This window comes from Schizosaccharomyces cryophilus (genome assembly GCF_000004155.1).
Source record: "Schizosaccharomyces cryophilus OY26 unplaced genomic scaffold supercont4.1, whole genome shotgun sequence".
In the NCBI taxonomy this organism is placed as follows: Eukaryota; Fungi; Ascomycota; class Schizosaccharomycetes; order Schizosaccharomycetales; family Schizosaccharomycetaceae; genus Schizosaccharomyces; species Schizosaccharomyces cryophilus.
In genome coordinates this window covers 1882858-1900393 of record NW_013185624.1, presented here as the reverse complement: position 1 = coordinate 1900393, position 17536 = coordinate 1882858, and the positions used below count along the sequence as shown (strand labels likewise).

The following is a 17536-nucleotide window of genomic DNA, read 5'->3' as shown; positions in this document are numbered from 1 at the left end:
TTAGTACTATTTCCTTTTTGCAATGAGTTCTAGCGCTGGAAGCGCGTAAACTACTTAGTAAGATGAGATGTTTAATAATTCGTTCGAGTGTTCATCTCTTTGGATACGGTCAAACTCCATAAATATACATTCCTATTGAATTTGTAGCTTCTCAGCGTCTGTGTAACGAATCTCGGTTATCATGGTTATTTTTAGAAGCTTTAAAATTAGTGCTAAACACCACAATTCCAGGATTCATTTCAGACCCTTCTCCTGTGATGTTTATTTATTTACCTTAACGGTTTATGGAATTGGGTTGTTTTCGACACTTATAACTCTTCATTGGGCTTTAGCATTATTCATTCATCAAAATAAAAAGTATTTTCATGCTTCACTAGACTTTTGATTTCCGTTGCTGTCAATTATCCCTTCATAACTTTCCTACCTACGAAATTTTTCTATTTCTTTTCTCAATATAAGAAGACAGGAGCACCTTTTACTTTTTAGGAGATTTTAAATATTCTTCTGGATTCCTCAGTCTCAAATAGAGTAGAGATTCCTGCTAATTTTGAATTTTTTAGGACAAACCACAGGATCGTCTTTCACTCCTTTGCAATACCAATATTCTTGAAAAACTGAACACTTAAAAGGCATTTACATTAATTGAGAAACACTCTATGTTCGTGAATCTATCTAATTAAACTCTATGAAGATTCTAAAAACATGTTTCGCTAACCTGGCTCTTCTTTTGGGCTTTTTTGTATCAATAACTTTGGCAGAAAAGACACTTCTCGTAAGTATTAGGAAGGATGCCTTCGTTATATCTTTTACTTCGTGATCACTGACAAATACGTTCCACAGAACTCAAAATACCGTGAACTATGTAATGGAATTTATTCCAAGTCTGAATCAGGAGGATCTTTAAATCCTGCTATCTATAGTACGTCTCGTATTCTTCCCATGGCTCAAGTAAAAACATACCAAAACTAACAAATCTAGTCAATTGGACACAGCCTTGGGATCAAGAAAACGAGATTGAAGTTCTAATCTTTCGTTGGAAGGATATAAAACAGATAGGAAAAAGCAAAGAAAATGGTGAAAGGGTCTATCTTTGTGACTACGATGCTGCTTACACAGATCATTTCTGTGAACCTGAGCAAATAGGTTTTTATATCTGGAACGCTACTTCTGCAAAGACAGTTCATTCACAAATTGTTTCTTCTTACCCAACGAATATAGTGTATAGCATTAATCACTCTGGTTATTATTGCATTTGGACCCATTCACTAAAGAATAAACCATATCAAGCTCTTGTCAATTGGCAAAATGCTTATGGTAATCTACCCGCTTCCCAATACCCTCGTTTGCCTTTATCTGGTGGAATAACTATTGCATATAGTGTCGTTTTGGCTCTATGGATGTTTTTTCGCTTTCAATATAAAAACTCCATAGTACCGATCCAGGGTGTCTTATTGTTCTTTTTTTGTTTTTCCTGTACTACTCAAGCGTTAACCTCTATTGTACTAGACACTAAGAACCTCAGAGACAGGACGGGATTTACCTGGATTTCAGAATTTATAGTATCCGTGATTTTTTCCCTAGAAAAAGTGCTAGACTTTGTTTTGCTACTTATATTTTCTTGGGGATATACGAGATATTCTCCAAAAATCACTGAAAGGTTAATGAAACAGCATGGTCTTCCCCTAGGAATTTTGTTCCTTTCTTTATTTTCCGTTAAATTTTTTGGTATTTCTATCCAGTCCATTCACCTAGGTTTATGGTACGGTGCTTTTTTAATCATTGCTGTGTCTTCATCATTAGTGCTTCTGTACCAAAGTTTAATATACTTCCCTAGCACGCTACAAGCCATGATGGAAAAGCGCTTCACTTTGCTACACGGTAATTATAAAGTATTGCGCATTTCTGCGGCTATGACCATGGTCCTGAATACTGTATTCGGTCTCGTTGCTTTTGCTTTTTGTGCAAGGACTAACCATTCTTCATCATCCAAGATTTGGAAGTTCCGGTGGTTTTTCATGGATGGCTGGATGGATGCTTTGCATCTGATATGTCTAAGTTTGTTAGCATTTTTATGGAGACCTTCTCCCAGAAACCTAGAACTCGATCCTCATGGATTGAATTATCCTGATTTTGATCCTCGACTTGAAGAGGAATTGCATTTGATACAAGAAGACATAAACCTTACATAATTTTAAGTTCAATAAAGTCAACAAATTCATTCAAAAAGACAATCATGATTCATATTATTATTTTTGCATTTATATAAATTATGTAAAAAGTTTTCATTATGGTTCATAGGGGCTGTTTGCTCTGTAGTTTGTCAAGAGGACGGGAAAATCAGAAACAAGAACAGCATCTTCAATCCGTACCCCAATCTTATCGGGAATATAAATTCCTGGCTCAACAGTAAATATATTTCCTTTCTGAATGTAAGTGTTATTGTTTGCGGAATTTAAGTATGAATTTTCGTGTTCCTCCAATCCCAATCCATGACCCAATCGGTGAATAAAAAATTCGCCATAGCCAGCTTCACGGATAATATTTCTTGCAATACGATCAACACTTGCACATGAAGTATGGTTAGAATATGTCAAAGCGTTCATTCCGGCCGTCTGAGCTTCAAACACGAGATTCCATATGTTCTCCATCTCTTTAGTCATTTTTTGATCATTTGGAAGGACTGTTCTAGTACAGTCACTGTGATAGCCAAAAAGTTCAGTTCCAATGTCAATTAAAGCAAATTCATTCTTGTTCAATGAACGCTCGGAAGGTGTACCATGAGGCATAGCTGCACGTTCCCCAAACAAAACAATTGGGCTATCTTGAGGTGGAAGGCCACCATAAATAAAAAGTCTGTTGATGGTTTCGGCCAAGTCAAGTTCTGTTATTCCAGGCTTTAGACATGGCTGAACGGATCGGATAACAGCGACTGTAGCAATATTTACTCGAAACATAATGTCAATTTCAGCATCGCTTTTAATTTCACGAAGACTGGATACACTTTTAGATTGACCCACAACTTCAAATCCACTTTCCTGTAAGCCTTGAGCTATAAAGTGTCGTACTGTACCATCAATCATAAGCTTAGAAGGTCCAAGGGTGTCATATAAAACTTGATAAGGATTTTCATCCTCATCCCAAGTAATATACCTTGCGTTTAATTTGTCTCCCACCAATTCTTTTGCGCGAGGAAGTTCAAATTTTGGAAGCAAGAAAAACACAGTTGCTCCAGAAGATTCTTCCTCAGCGAAAACAATTCCTAAAAAGGGACGTTCGGATAACCCCCAAGCATTGGAAGAAATGTTGGCATAGTAATTCATAGAAATAGTTGGTTCCATGATGAAGGCATCAATATTCTCGGAAGCTAAAGTGGAGGCGAGTCTATCACGACGTCTAATAAACTCTTCTTCTTGAATGGCAATCACTTTATTAATCATGGGAGGGACATAGATCATGGAAGGTACAGCGCATTGATACAGTTCATCAACTGGATTAAGCGACTTACGAAAGACATATTTGAATGACAAAAACCCGAATAACAAGGAAAGAAGACCAATGAAAGTGTAGCGAACAAACGGCCGCTTTAGCAAGTGCTTGGCTCGTTCAAACCCATACTCCAAAGACACCATTTAAACGAAATGTAAAGTAAATAAAATCAAATTAATCAAAAAAGGAGAAAAGACCAAAAAATAATGAATATATGAATTTTCCTTACAGGACGTTGATGTTAAGAGTAGTAGTCAGTCAGTCATCGATGTCTGTAACGTAAGGGCTGTTCAAAAGGATGTGTCAAAGAAGCTAATTTCATTATTAAAAGTAAGAATAAATTAATTCATTGTTCCCTTTCTATTTGTATTAGTCTCGAATCCATATATAGAAAACACTAATATATAAATGAACGAGAAGCACCAAAGTTTCGAGGTGCTTTATAACGTTAAAACAATAGAAGCAGCTTTATGAAGACAATCTGCAATACATTCAGGTCAATATAATAAAGGATACTCTCGTAGACTGTGTGTATCTTGTAAATGGAATCAACGTTTTGAATCCTGACCGTAGTTGTATCGAATCCCTCCCTTCCTTAAAACAAGGATTAAGTATGTAGGAAATCAGATGGGAAGAGACAGAGAAGATAGTAAAATAACCCTGCCTCGTCTATGAACGCTTGATGCATATTCTACAGAGAAATCCTTTACAGTCAAATGATATTAGCGTTCACATTTCTGAATCGAAGAAACAGGGGGGTTCATCGTTTTGATCGTAGTATTTCCTATCCTTAGGTGTCTACTAAGAAAAGACTGTAGTTTCGAATCAAAACTCAGATTATAAATGTAACAAAAAGAGCACTGAAGAAATTTTTTAAAAAAAAAGAATAAAGAAACGAGAATTCCTTACCTTGTCCTTTGCTACTGTATTCTTATTATATTTATAACTTACTACGTAAAGAATCAGATCGATATAGACCAAAATATTATTAATTTTTTAAAAAAAAGGAGGAAAAACTAAACAAATTTAGTAACTTTTGTACTTGTCTTAAGCAACTTTTCTGCATTGCAAACTAGTGGAAGTATTATGGTAGAGAGAAGACCTACGATCAAAAAACAAGGAAACTAAAATATACATTGAAATACAGCCAAAATATTTATAATTGAATAGTAAAATAGTATACAAATTATGGGTAAGAGAACTTGTGTAAATCGTAATATATGGAATCCACCATTGTTAGAGCTTGATAACGGTCACCGACCACCAAGCCGTAAACCCCCGCTGCACCACCAGATAGATTTCATCTTCTACCAAAAACAACCGTCCCATAGAGAAACGACCGTCAAGAAAAGAAATATAAGAATAATGGGTTTGAGCATCAGCAAATTATTTCAAAGTCTCTTTGGCAAGAGGGAGGTAAGAAAATTGTGAGAAAGAGGAAGGAGTTAACCACATCGATTGTTTATATAGATGCGTATCCTTATGGTTGGTCTTGATGCTGCTGGTAAAACTACCATTTTATATAAACTTAAGCTCGGTGAAATTGTAACCACAATCCCCACGATCGGCTTCAATGTAGAAACTGTTGAGTACCGCAATATTTCTTTCACAGTGTGGGATGTTGGTGGTCAAGACAAGATTCGTCCTTTATGGAGACACTACTTCCAAAATACTCAAGGTATTATCTTTGTTGTTGACTCCAACGACCGTGAACGTATCTCTGAGGCTCATGAAGAATTGCAACGTATGCTTAATGAAGACGAACTTCGAGATGCCCTCTTATTGGTCTTTGCCAATAAACAAGATTTGCCAAACGCCATGAATGCTGCTGAAATTACTGACAAGCTCGGTCTTCATTCTCTTCGCCATCGTCAATGGTATATCCAAGCCACTTGTGCTACTAGTGGTGATGGTCTTTACGAAGGTCTTGAGTGGCTTTCCACCAATCTCAAGAACCAGTAAACGATTTCAACCAATAAATTATCCTCCAGAGGACGACTATCCTTACATCTCTAGTTATGCAACCTATGATTTACTATCTCTGCATTTCCTATGCTCTTTTTCTTTTTGTATCGTTCTCGATTCTGCTGTGGGCGTTTGTACTCATTGGATTCCTTTCTTTGGAGTCTAACAGTGTCATATGAACTCCCAAGTCCTTTGACTTTTATTAAGCCGAACATGTACCGTATTTTAATGCTCCTTGTTTGGAATCCATACGTAATTCATTTTATGTGTTCAATTTGATTAGCTCCATACGTATTGTACCTGTATTGCAGACGAGTAGTTCAGGTACGATCTTAGGCAATACAAAGAAGATTCATATGGGTTCTTTAGAATTTAGAGTATAAAATTTTCCTATCCAAGAAGCAAAGTACTTATTTTTGCAAGTTTCTATTTTTAGTCAAATTGGTTTCCTGTCATGCAAATACGTGTTAACATGTTCGTTGTGCAGTGCTTAAAATTTTGTATCAATTCTGAAGCAGATTTGGAAGCGTTCTGTCTATCATTCGTTTGCATAGATTCTATCTGGTCTTTTGAGCAATACTGCCATCCATGACTGCCTTTCTCTTTCTTTTATGCGTATGGCTATCGAAATTTGTGGACACGGTTTTTTTTTTCTATCGTCTGTTCATGCTGAATGCAGATTAGGCTTCGTACAGAACTGGACAACGCTTAGTAAAGGTTTAACTATGTTTGATAGGCGATTGCTTTTTCATGACTGAAGTACAGCTTAAGATAATTCAAAGGATTGAACTTTTTCTATTCCCCACTACTGCGCAATATTGAAGGAAGGCACTGAATAGAGTTCTCCTGACAAAGAGTAATTGCAAGGATATGAATCATAGTGTGAGAAGATCTCAACCTGAGAAACTACTCTTTTAGTTTTTCACGCGATTTATGAATTCCAGATACTTCTTGTTAGAATCGTCCCCCTTGGAGTTTTCTCTATTGTTTTTATGTGCTTATATAAAGATATTAAATAACATATTGATTATGTCCGCACGACTTCCGTAATCTGTTTTGAAGTAATACTTATGGAAAAATTCTATACAAAAGCATAAACGGCAAAATAAACAAAAATAAGTGAAAACAGAAAGTGCAAGAATAAATCAAGTATAATCTAGAACGTGGAAAGTTCAGGATTCCTCTGGTTTTCTATACTACGCATTTCCACTTTCTCGCCAATTTTGTTACCCTCCATTATTTACTTAACTAGAGAACTCGACTGGAAAAGTTTGCAAACGCACGTCAAGTCGATAACAAGGCTTAATTGGGCAAGAGAATTCTTTTACTCTTTACTAACCTTTGTTTCTTCTTAAAATTGAAATTCCATAGAACAAACCTTTCTTTCTCGTAAACAAAATCACTTCCTTCCATCTCGTCATACTACTTTACACATTTCAACGAGATGCGCTATTTGAATTTCTTCTAAAGATTTCTTTCTAGGTGCGCGCTAACATAAGTAACAGTTTCTATATAAGAAGATGATGACCCGTGAAATCTTGTAGTGCACGACATAAACATATTCAAGATGTACGCAGTACAGAAAGGTATTGTGAACCGAATAATCAACGTTCGGCAGTACCATGGAAGCTTAAAGAAATTACCTCGCCATCTTATTTCAAGAAATCTTTCTCAAAAGCCTGCAATTGTGCAAAGTACTGGAAGCGTGAATGCTTCTTCGCGTCTGTCACTTGCCGTCAAAAGCAATTGGCGAAATTTAAGATGGAATCAACGCAGATTTTATGCGGCAAATCCAAATGGAGGAACCTTTCGAATGAATTTAGGTGGAACACCAAAACCTGGAGCAGCTTTGGAGGAATTTGGTACTGACCTTACTGCTCTAGCCAAACAAGGGAAACTTGACCCTGTAATTGGCCGTGAAGAAGAAATACAAAGGACAATTCAGATTTTATCACGCCGCACCAAAAACAACCCGGCTCTCGTTGGTCCTGCAGGCGTTGGTAAGACTGCCATTATGGAAGGGTTAGCTACAAGAATTGTCCGAGGAGAAGTTCCGGAGTCAATGAAAGAAAAAACGGTTATTGTCCTTGACTTGGGTGCCCTAATTTCAGGTGCAAAATTTCGTGGTGATTTTGAAGAGCGCTTGAAGAGTGTTTTAAGCGATTTAGAGACAGCGGAAGGAAAGGTCATACTTTTCGTCGACGAAATGCACCTTTTGCTTGGATTTGGTAAAGCAGAGGGCTCTATAGATGCTAGCAATTTGCTCAAGCCGGCTTTAGCTAGAGGAAAACTACAATGCTGTGGTGCTACTACTCTGGAGGAATATCGAAAGTATATTGAGAAGGATGCAGCTTTAGCTCGTCGCTTCCAAGCTGTCATGATAACTGAACCTTCTATTTCAGACTCCATTTCAATCCTTCGCGGTTTGAAAGAACGTTATGAAGTACATCATGGTGTGCGGATTACAGATGATTCTTTGGTTACTGCTGTCACCTATAGTGCTCGTTATATAACTGATCGGTTCCTTCCTGACAAGGCCATTGATTTAGTGGACGAAGCTTGTTCTTCGTTACGACTGCAACAAGAATCCAAACCAGATGAACTGCGCCGATTAGATCGACAAATTATGACGATCCAGATTGAGCTTGAATCTTTGAGAAAAGAAACAGATACCACGTCGATTGAACGTCGTGAAAAACTAGAAAGCAAATTGGCGGAATTAAGGGTTGATCAAGAGAAGCTCTCTGCCGTTTGGGAAGAAGAAAGGGGTGCCTTGAATAATATTAAGGCTGCGAAATCTGAACTAGAAAAAGCTAGGATTGAGCTGGAGCGAACTCAACGTGAAGGCGATTATACTCGCGCTTCTGAGCTTCAATATGCCATTATTCCAGAATTAAAACGCAAGCTTCCAGAGGAAGAGGAAAATTTGCACAATAAAAAACCTTCATTAGTACATGACTCTGTTACCAGTGATGATATTGCAATTGTCGTTTCTCGAGCGACTGGCATTCCTACTACAAACTTAATGCGTGGAGAACGTGACCGTTTACTACATATGGAAAGGACAATCGGTAAGACTATTATCGGACAAGATGAGGCTCTTCATGCTATCGCAGATGCTGTTCGCTTGTCGCGTGCTGGTTTGCAAAACAGCAACCGTCCCTTAGCTTCTTTCCTATTCTTAGGCCCCACAGGTGTCGGTAAAACCGCACTTACCAAGGCTCTCGCAGAATTTTTGTTTGACAGTGAGAAAGCAATGATTCGTTTTGACATGTCTGAATTCCAAGAAAAGCACACGGTTTCTCGCCTTGTTGGCAGTCCTCCAGGTTACGTGGGTTATGAAGAATCTGGAGAGCTTACGGAAGCTGTTCGTCGCAAGCCTTACGCCGTGTTGCTTTTTGATGAATTAGAAAAAGCCCATAACGATGTTACCAACCTCTTATTGCAAGTGTTAGACGAGGGATTTTTGACGGATGCTCAAGGTCGCAAGGTTGATTTCCGTTCAACCTTAATCGTAATGACATCTAATCTTGGCAGTGAGATCCTTGTTAATGATCCTAGTAGCAGTGTTACGCCTGAATCTCGAACAAAGGTTCTTGAAATGGTACAAAGCTACTATCCTCCTGAATTCATAAACCGAATTGATGACCAAATTGTATTTAACAAATTGTCCGAAAAGAACTTGGAAGGCATTGTCAATGTTCGTTTAGCTGAAGTTCAGGAACGATTGAATGATCGTCGTATAACGCTTAACGTCAGCGATGCTGCAAAGAAATGGCTTGCCGAAAAGGGATATTCTCCTTCCTACGGTGCAAGACCATTGAATCGTTTAATCCAAAAGAAGATTTTGAACACCATGGCCATGAAAATTATTCAAGGTGAGATAAAGTCTGACGAAAATGTTATGATTGATGTTTTGGATGGAGATTTAGAGTTTAAGATTTCAAGACTGGAGTCGAAAAACTCCCAAGAAAATTAATTCATGATAGTTAACTCATGAAAATTTGAGCTTGCTCTTTTTAATGACACGAAATATTTAATAAAAAACTAAATTATTTTGGCAATGAAATGATTGACTTTGGAATTAAGAATTCTTTCACTGAAACTGCTAAGCAGTAAAGGAATGGATACACAGTAATTGTTTTCTTTAAACGTTTGTTTTTCATCAGAATACAAGAAACTAGTAAAGGCTTTTGTATGATTGACTGATTTTCATATGAGTAACAATGTCTCTTTAAAATGTTACGATATTACGATATCACATAGCTCAAAATCATATTATATTCAGTTGATGGAGTAGAATTTTTGAAAACAACCATATAGTCAGTTTTGGACGCAAAAAAAGAAACAATTACGAATGAATTTTACAATAGCATAGTATTAAAATACCAGAATTACAAGGGATTCATACAAAATGCTTGGAATCGATAAGCTATTTATGATTTGGCACGCCTTATGGGCGTATCTTCTGCTTCCAAATGTAGCGGTTCGACAAACTGAAGTTGACACGGATGCAATCCATCGAATGCAAAGTAGAGTACGAACGTTATTGCCAGTTTTGACCGAGGGAAGTGATTATTTTTCGTACTACAAATTGAACCTGTACCAGGCTGAATGCCCACTGTGGGAAAACGACAATGCTATGTGTAGTAGTCAAGGATGCGCTGTCGACACGCTGGAAGAAAATGAGATACCGAACGTTTGGAAGAGCTTGAGTGACTTTGAACCTTCCTCTAAGAAAAATCAAACAAGATGCAATTGGGAACATAATTCTCAATTAGATTACTGCTATGTTGATGAAGTGTCTTCCAAACAGGATTGCGTTTACGTTTCGCTTGCTAAAAATCCCGAAAGGTTTACTGGGTACTCGGGGGATCATACAGCTGCTATCTGGCGCAGTATTTATGAGCAGAATTGCTTCGTGGTAAGCGATGATGAAAATACAGAAGGATTAAAAAGCAACGCTTTCTATAAGTCAGGCATGTCTCCGTTTCAACTTTCGCCAGAAGAAGACGATGTTCTGTCCATATTACCCTCCGTCGCTTGCGAGGAGAAGCGTATGTTGAACAAGATTATATCCGGTTTTCACGCTAGCATATCTTCTCACATTTGCGAAAACTATTATGACGCCGATCAAAATCGTTGGACCAAGAACTTGGAGTGGTGGTTGACCAAAGTCGGGAATTATCCAGACCGTATTGAGAATATCTTCTTTAATTACGCTCTTTTACATCAAGCGCTTGTACAGATTGCTGATCAGCTAGAAAAATCCGAAAGCAATATTCCCTTGTCTTTTTGTCCAGACAATCAAGCGATTGATGAACGAACAAGAAACGCATTTGAGCTACTCGTTTTTTATGCCAAGCAGGATAGTAAAGTTATTGTAAGCTCTAATTTCTTTGCTGATGAAGAATCTCAAAAGTTTAAAGAAACGTTCCGCAAACATTTCCGGGATATTTCTCGCATTATGGACTGTGTCGGTTGTGATAAGTGCAGGTTATGGGGAAAGCTTCAAATTACTGGCTATGCAACTGCTCTGAAACTTCTCTTAGAGCCAAATACCCAGCTTAGTGACCTACGTCCGTCAGAAATAGTAGCTTTGATCAATACTTTTGATCGAATTTCTCATTCCGTGCAGTCGACTTTTTGGTTTCAATTAAGGAGAAGAGCTGATCTTTCCGTTAAGTTTCTTCAATTTCTTATTGCTCTTTCCTTTAAAGCTCCCACTCGTGAAATTCTTTCCTTTTTTGCTGAACAACTTTGGTACATATTTTACGCCATCCTTTATATATGCAATGTTCCAAGATTAATCTAATGTATTGACTTCTGTTATTAAAAATCTGTTTTTTTTTATTTACTTTCTTTACATTTGGAAAATTTTACTATAAAAGGATTCTTTAGGTGGTTACAAGGTTGTCCTTAACCAACTCCTAAGGCGATTCCCCAAAAAAAAAGGAGTTTAGAGGAAAAGAAAATTGGTTTCTCTTGTATGAAGGTATGTACAATTTTATTGCAAATGAAAATAAAATTAAATATGATGACTAAAATTGGTCCGTGTTACTGAACGGGATTAAGACCCCGGATACGAAGATAAACCCAATTTTTATTGCTGATTTTGGTTTTCAATTCATAAAAAAAAAAATTTTATGTTCTTTTACTAACGTTTTTTAGAGAAATCATGAACTGTCTTATGGCAGATGTCTAAACATAGTACATAGTTGTATATAGTGTGTTGTATGGAATAGAATTGTTTTGGATGAGAAACTAGACCCTTGTAAAAATTTTTTTTTGTTTAAGTAGCTTATAAGAAGATGTTGTTTTGTAAAATTCAAGCTATCAAAAAGTGCTGTTCAAACGAGTCTGAAAGCTGAGCTTGATTAAAAAAAAAAAAAAAGCAATAAACAAGATTTACAATATCAAAATCGAAAGGAAATGTTGCTTTGGATTGGAAAAGACAAATTCTGTAAGCAATACGAAATTTAGTAACATCTACTGCCTGCAAACACCCGAAACCCGTCCAAAACCTTTGACATCCATCCATGTCAGACATTGATGATGAGGAGTTTGAACAACTAGGCCTTACAGCTCTTGAACAGGTTGAGAAGACAAACACTTCTGGTAATCAAGCTCAACCGATTATCCCTCAAAAGGTATCAAGAGTTACAACTCATGCGATCCTTGTGAATTTTCGACAGGTATGTTAGGAATCCTAGTAAGCAAACTAACGGAATGAATTATAGAAAGGGAATCCTTTATTGGTATGATCGTTTTATGGATGCATTATTCTCTAAGAAGCTAACGGCCATAGCCTCATGTCCGAAATGTGCCTTGGGAGTACGCAGAAATAGTCCCGGACTTTGTTATGGGGAATGGGATTTGTAGTTTGTTTTTGAGGTATATTGTTTTATTGCTTTCCTTATCTGGCTGTCATCGTTTCTACTCGCTAACACGATTTTTTTTCTGGTAGTCTTAAATATCATCATCTTCATCCTGAATATATATATGGAAGAATATCTCGACTAGGAAAGGCATACAACTTACGAATCATGCTTGTCCTAGTAGACGTTGATAATCACCAAGCTTCTATTCAAGAGCTAGTAAAAACTAGTATAGTGAATCAGTTTACCTTGGTCCTTGCTTGGTCATCAGAAGAAGCTGCAAGATACTTGGAAACATATAAAGCATACGAACATGTAACTCCTACTTCTATTATGGAGAAACCATCTATGGATTACTTGACCCAAGTTCAGACATGCCTTACCTCCGTTCGAGGTATCAATAAGAGCGATAGCCTGACTCTTCTTTCTCAGTTTGGATCCTTAAAGGGTGCATTGTCCGCTTCAAGAGAGGAGTTAGAGCAACTCGAGGGTTGGGGCCCTACGAAAGTCAATCGTTTTTTGGAAGCCGTACAACAACCCTTCATGTCCCGTTCAGTTATCAAAAATCCCGAATCAATTTCGAAAGAGATATAAATAAGAAGAAAAATAAATACGAACGCTGTTCAGTTGGCTTTCTACTTGACTATATGAACTACGCATCAATAATTTACGAGCTAGTTAATTGTTCATAGATAATATTGTAACGAATATTATGTGTACATTAATTTCCCAAAAACCCAGTGTATCTCTATATAATGTAAAAAATATGTTAGGTGTGAATCAAAATAACCAAAAAATTTTCGTATGGTTGTTTTTGTAACAAAATCCAAACAAAAAAGAGCGAAATTTAAATGTGACATATCACTGCAGAAGCATTTAATCTCAATGTTTCCGTTGTCGTCTTTTCATGCGTTTCTGTTGAATAATCCGAGCAACCTTAGCCTTCTTCTCCTTTTCACCGTCATCCCCCGAGGAATCTGTTCGTTTACGCTTCAGTTGTTCAGCTTCTTCTTCTTTGTTAGCTTGCATTTGCTTTGCCTTTTCACGGAACGTAGTTTCTTTTTCTTGGCGTCGCTTGACTACCTTTATATTTTCAATGGCAAACTCAACAATCAGTCTTCTTGGCCGATCATTGAAGTCCATAACAGGCATCTCTGGTTCAGGAAGCTTATGAGAACGTGCCCATTCAATTTCTTCTTGAATTATCTTACGAACAGTGACTTCTCTACCGTTCAACCAGCGTAAGGCCATAAGTGCGTACTTGTGAGAAACAAATTCTAAGAAACCATAGCCTTTAGATCTGCCTGCACCCGACTTTTCGAGTTCTACCTTAGCTTGTTTTAAAACACTTCCGTTTTTACCGCGTTTCGTAGACTGACCTTTGTCGCGGCTTTTTTCTTCGTCAGAAAGTTCTTGACGAAGTCCCTTTTCAACATCTTCTTTAAAGCAACGAATGGCTTGACGACCTAAAAAGGCCAACATTTTGTGGTCGATGTGACGAGACAAGTTTCGAATTGAAAGTCTGCTTAAAGACAAATGAAGGGTAGGGTTAGATTCTAGCAGTTTTTTACGCTGATTTATAGACATAGATCTCATCGATTTGTCCGTGTCTGACAGTTTTTCGAAAAGAGGGTGTCCTGTACCAATACGACCTTCGTTCAACAGAAACAAATGTCTTCTATCCACTCCCTTTCCTAACTTCTGTTTCCTTTCGGCTATGCTTTTTTGGGTGAAATCGCCAGCTTCTTCTCTTGTAACGGCCTTAGTAACGTTAAGAATACGACCATTCAACAAGAAACGAGACGCCACGCTATCCGAATCGATATCTTCTTCCACCAATACAGAGGGCAAAAGACGCTGTTCAGCAACAGTGGGATCGGTTTTTGGAACTTGGGCAGCCAATTCAAGACAGTCATTGCAGTCTTTTTGATAGCGGAACTTAACAAAGGCTCTACCTAAAGATTTATCAGTAACAGGATCTCTGACAATCTTTGCATAAGCCAAAGGCCCGAATTGACGAAAATGCTGGTACAACTGCTGTTCAGTACACTCAAAAAGAATATTACGGATAAATATTGTGTCTCCCAAGTTTTCTTTTCGATCAACGGATTTATCCACAGATTCAGAATCAGACTCAGAAGACAATTCTTCTTGAGACGCTTCAGATTGCTCTGCATCATCCTTTTCCAAGTCTTCTTCATCATTGTTTTCAGGTACAACAGAAGAATGAGCATCAGAGTCACTTAAAATGTCTTCTTTGATTTCTTCTTCTTCACTTTCATTGTTTTCTTTTGATTTTTCATCACTTTCTTCGTGTGATGTTACATTAGACTCATAGGCATTCTTACTTAAAGCCCAATCAACAGCAACGGGACGGTTATCAATCTTAGTACCGTTAACGGCATCCATGGCCTTTTGGGCAGCTTCACGATCTTGCATCCATACAAAAGCGAATCCACACATACGACCTCCGGGTTTTGTCGGCACTCGAATTTCTCGAATCTTTCCGAATTTCTCAAAATAAGGTTCCAGATCTTTTGGTTTCTTTATGGACCAAGGAAGATTGCGAATAATCAATCGAGGACGATTGTCTTGTCGAGGAGCCTGTGGCTTTCGATTGCTTACTTGTTCCAACTCCTTTTCTTTTTCCTCAGAAGGACCGGCACGCTTACGATGAGCAGCATAGTCCATACGTAAAATCCTTCCGTTTAATTTTTTGTTTCTTAATTCTTGAATTGCGCGCTCTGCATCTTCTAACATGGAAAATGTAACAAATCCATAACCACGATTTTCACCTGTTTCAGGATTGGTAACAACTACCGTGTGCTTAATGGGACCGATATCTGAAAAGAAATTAGACAGATCCTCTGTTTTCGTCCCAAACGCGAGATTTCGCACAAACAATGTGCTGCTGGGAGTCATGGTTCAGCGACAATCGTGTTTGCTGGTAAAATCCTCACTTTTACATGAACAGAATACCGCGTTCCAGCGCGCTGTTTATTTTAAGCAGTACCAGCTTTTTTAACGCTTAGCTTCCGTTTCCTTATAAAAGTATACCGCATGTTTACGAAGTAATCGATACCTTGCAAAACGTAAATAAACAAAGCTTTGCTGATGAGGACAGAGGGATTCCATTCCCTTGGAAACATGTCAATTAGAACAAGGACCTAGATGGTAAAAGATAAAATTGTAAAGGAAAAGACTTTTCCAATTCGCTGAATTTTTTTGCGTCCAAGGGAATATGTCATTTTATGATTATATCAACGAAGCAGACGAAGCAATGAAAAGTAGATGAAGATGGAATTTGAAAGACTCCAAGCTCTAAAATTTGTTGTACAGACATTGAATTCGTATTAGAAAACTCACAATTTGACGTTAGGAACCCCACTTATAGGTTTTTATTATTTTCCTGTTTCCTACCAACTACTGAACACAAGGGACGTAGAAAAATGCAGAGTTATCTAGTGTCAGTTAGGAACTGGCTATTTTGGTTGTTTTCACTCTGTTTCTTGCTTACAGTGAGCAATGCCCAATTATCTATCATTGTCAAGGACCCTGAACAAGAAGAGTTTTATACGAGAGTAACCTGTGAAAAGGTGAACGCACAAATTCACCCTTTGTATGCCAATTTTTTATATTGGGGTGATGATAAACCTGTCGCCATATGTTTATTTAATATAAAGGATCGGGAATGTACTTTAAGCCCCTTAGAAAGCATGGAAAATCTTTTTTCTTATTATTTACACTCTGAGATAGATGAACTTAAAACTTCGGTTTACTTCCCATCGGATAAGCGAGAAGAGTGGACGGGTCCATTCGAGTGCAACAGAAGTTCTGTTATTAACGATATAGTGTCGACGTCGACGGGTAACGTTAATTCTTACAAAATAAACGACTCGGGCTTTTATTGTGTGGCAACGAGGCCATTGACAAGCTTGGATTCGGACATTATTATAACTTTTACGAAGCGTGAAGTTCTATCTATACAACATCCAAAGACGAACAAAAACTATACCCCACTTGTTACTACTGTTATTTCTCTGCTATCAGCTGGTTACTGGATCTACGCACTCTCGTCCCAACCTGAGAAAGTACTACCTATGCAATATGGATTATTGCTGCTCATTATTAGCACGGCTATTAATCCCTCATTGTTTTCTTCGGACAATTGGAGATTAGAGCTCTGTCGTATTTTTCAAAACAGCTTTCGGATGTTTGTGCATCGTTTGCTCCTTTTTCTTGCCTCTTTTGGTTTTGGGGTTTGGCGACCTGTTCAACCCAAATTCATTATCAGTGTCGGTACTGGATTGATTTTTCCATTTCTCTTTCGCATATTTCTTAGACTATATATGTTAGAAGGTCGTGATTATTATCATTATGAACCTCTGCTCTTAGTTGATCAATGGTTAAATGAGTGTGCTTCCAGCATAATCTGGTTATTCGTCATTTTTTTGCTGTATAAAGAAAGGACCCAAAAGAATAAATACTCTGCGAAAGTTTGTAACCGTTCACTGATTTACTGCATTAGTGTCATCTGCATTTTTCCTTTCCTTTTTGCATTTAATGCTATAATCATTGATATGCTTCCGTTTTATGAATATGTTAACGAAGACAGTCTAGTACAGTGGCTGATTCGCTATTTTATTGAAGTCATTATTCCTTGTTATATATGGAATCCTTTCCAGAATGAGTATATTGCTTACCGAGAAAGCGTGGAATTTTAAAGCCCAACTAGCAAAATTTTACTTTCTTTTATCAAAATCCTTCTTTTTCCTAATTCATACATAATTAATAACTTTGCTAATATATTTACCTCACACTGACTAATCTCCAGCTTTAATAATATATCTCGGATTTCCTCGATAGTTTGAATTTTTATTGTTTTACAATTTCTGTCAACTTAGAATTTTTGAGCCGAAGATGTAAATACATTTTTATTCATTTTATATAAAACTTGTAATCTATAACCGAAACCCAAATGAACCTCATAATCACATTTTTGCTAAATCTTAGCGGCCTTTGCAATGTTTTTTAAGGCTCTATGAACCTATAAATCATCAACCATGTTTCGCCTGATTAAAGACTTCACATAAAAAGAAAAAGAAAAAAAAAAAAAAAAAAAAAAAAAAAAATAATATATATATACGTACTACTACTACTACTACTACTACTACGTATATATATATATATATATATATATATATATA

General features: G+C 37.2%; 8 protein-coding genes across 8 annotated transcripts; 6 read left to right on the top strand and 2 right to left on the bottom strand.

Moving 5' to 3' along the window:
- Positions 1–16: 16 nt before the first annotated feature.
- SPOG_02872 (seven transmembrane receptor-like protein) lies at positions 17–2231 on the top strand. Its single transcript, XM_013165533.1, has 3 exons — positions 17–772; positions 841–919; positions 979–2231. The coding sequence occupies exons 1-3, from the start codon at positions 686–688 to the stop codon at positions 2187–2189; spliced, it is 1377 nt and encodes a 458-aa protein (XP_013020987.1). The 5' UTR covers positions 17–685; the 3' UTR covers positions 2190–2231.
- Positions 2215–3819, bottom strand: SPOG_02873 (X-Pro dipeptidase). Its single transcript, XM_013165534.1, has one exon. It carries the CDS (start codon positions 3627–3629, stop codon positions 2286–2288), a length of 1344 nt encoding a protein of 447 aa, XP_013020988.1. The 5' UTR covers positions 3630–3819; the 3' UTR covers positions 2215–2285.
- Positions 3820–4743: 924 nt separating this feature from the next.
- SPOG_02874 (ADP-ribosylation factor) lies at positions 4744–6568 on the top strand. Its single transcript, XM_013165535.1, has 2 exons — positions 4744–4902; positions 4957–6568. The coding sequence occupies exons 1-2, from the start codon at positions 4852–4854 to the stop codon at positions 5446–5448; spliced, it is 543 nt and encodes a 180-aa protein (XP_013020989.1). The 5' UTR covers positions 4744–4851; the 3' UTR covers positions 5449–6568.
- A 450-nt stretch (positions 6569–7018) lies between these two features.
- Positions 7019–9592, top strand: SPOG_02875 (hsp78-like protein; the record flags this gene model as incomplete). The annotated part of the gene is made up of 1 exon (XM_013165536.1): positions 7019–9592. One exon carries the CDS (start codon positions 7019–7021, stop codon positions 9428–9430), a length of 2412 nt encoding a protein of 803 aa, XP_013020990.1. The 3' UTR covers positions 9431–9592.
- Positions 9593–9750: 158 nt separating this feature from the next.
- Positions 9751–11742, top strand: SPOG_02876 (ER oxidoreductin Ero1a). The gene has a single exon (XM_013165537.1). The coding sequence runs from the start codon at positions 9866–9868 to the stop codon at positions 11264–11266; it is 1401 nt and encodes a 466-aa protein (XP_013020991.1). The 5' UTR covers positions 9751–9865; the 3' UTR covers positions 11267–11742.
- A 16-nt stretch (positions 11743–11758) lies between these two features.
- On the top strand, positions 11759–13065 carry SPOG_02877 (DNA repair endonuclease Swi10). Its single transcript, XM_013165538.1, has 4 exons — positions 11759–12146; positions 12192–12209; positions 12260–12345; positions 12419–13065. The coding sequence occupies exons 1-4, from the start codon at positions 11991–11993 to the stop codon at positions 12921–12923; spliced, it is 765 nt and encodes a 254-aa protein (XP_013020992.1). The 5' UTR covers positions 11759–11990; the 3' UTR covers positions 12924–13065.
- Positions 13066–13211: 146 nt separating this feature from the next.
- On the bottom strand, positions 13212–15870 carry SPOG_02878 (RNA-binding protein; the record flags this gene model as incomplete). Its single annotated transcript, XM_013165539.1, has 3 exons — positions 15847–15870; positions 15343–15790; positions 13212–15172 (listed from the first exon to the last, which is right to left on the bottom strand). Exons 2-3 carry the CDS (start codon positions 15476–15478, stop codon positions 13212–13214), a joined length of 2097 nt encoding a protein of 698 aa, XP_013020993.1. The 5' UTR covers positions 15479–15790; positions 15847–15870.
- Positions 15470–17226, top strand: SPOG_02879 (uncharacterized protein). The gene has a single exon (XM_013165540.1). The coding sequence runs from the start codon at positions 15779–15781 to the stop codon at positions 17051–17053; it is 1275 nt and encodes a 424-aa protein (XP_013020994.1). The 5' UTR covers positions 15470–15778; the 3' UTR covers positions 17054–17226.
- Positions 17227–17536: the final 310 nt, after the last annotated feature.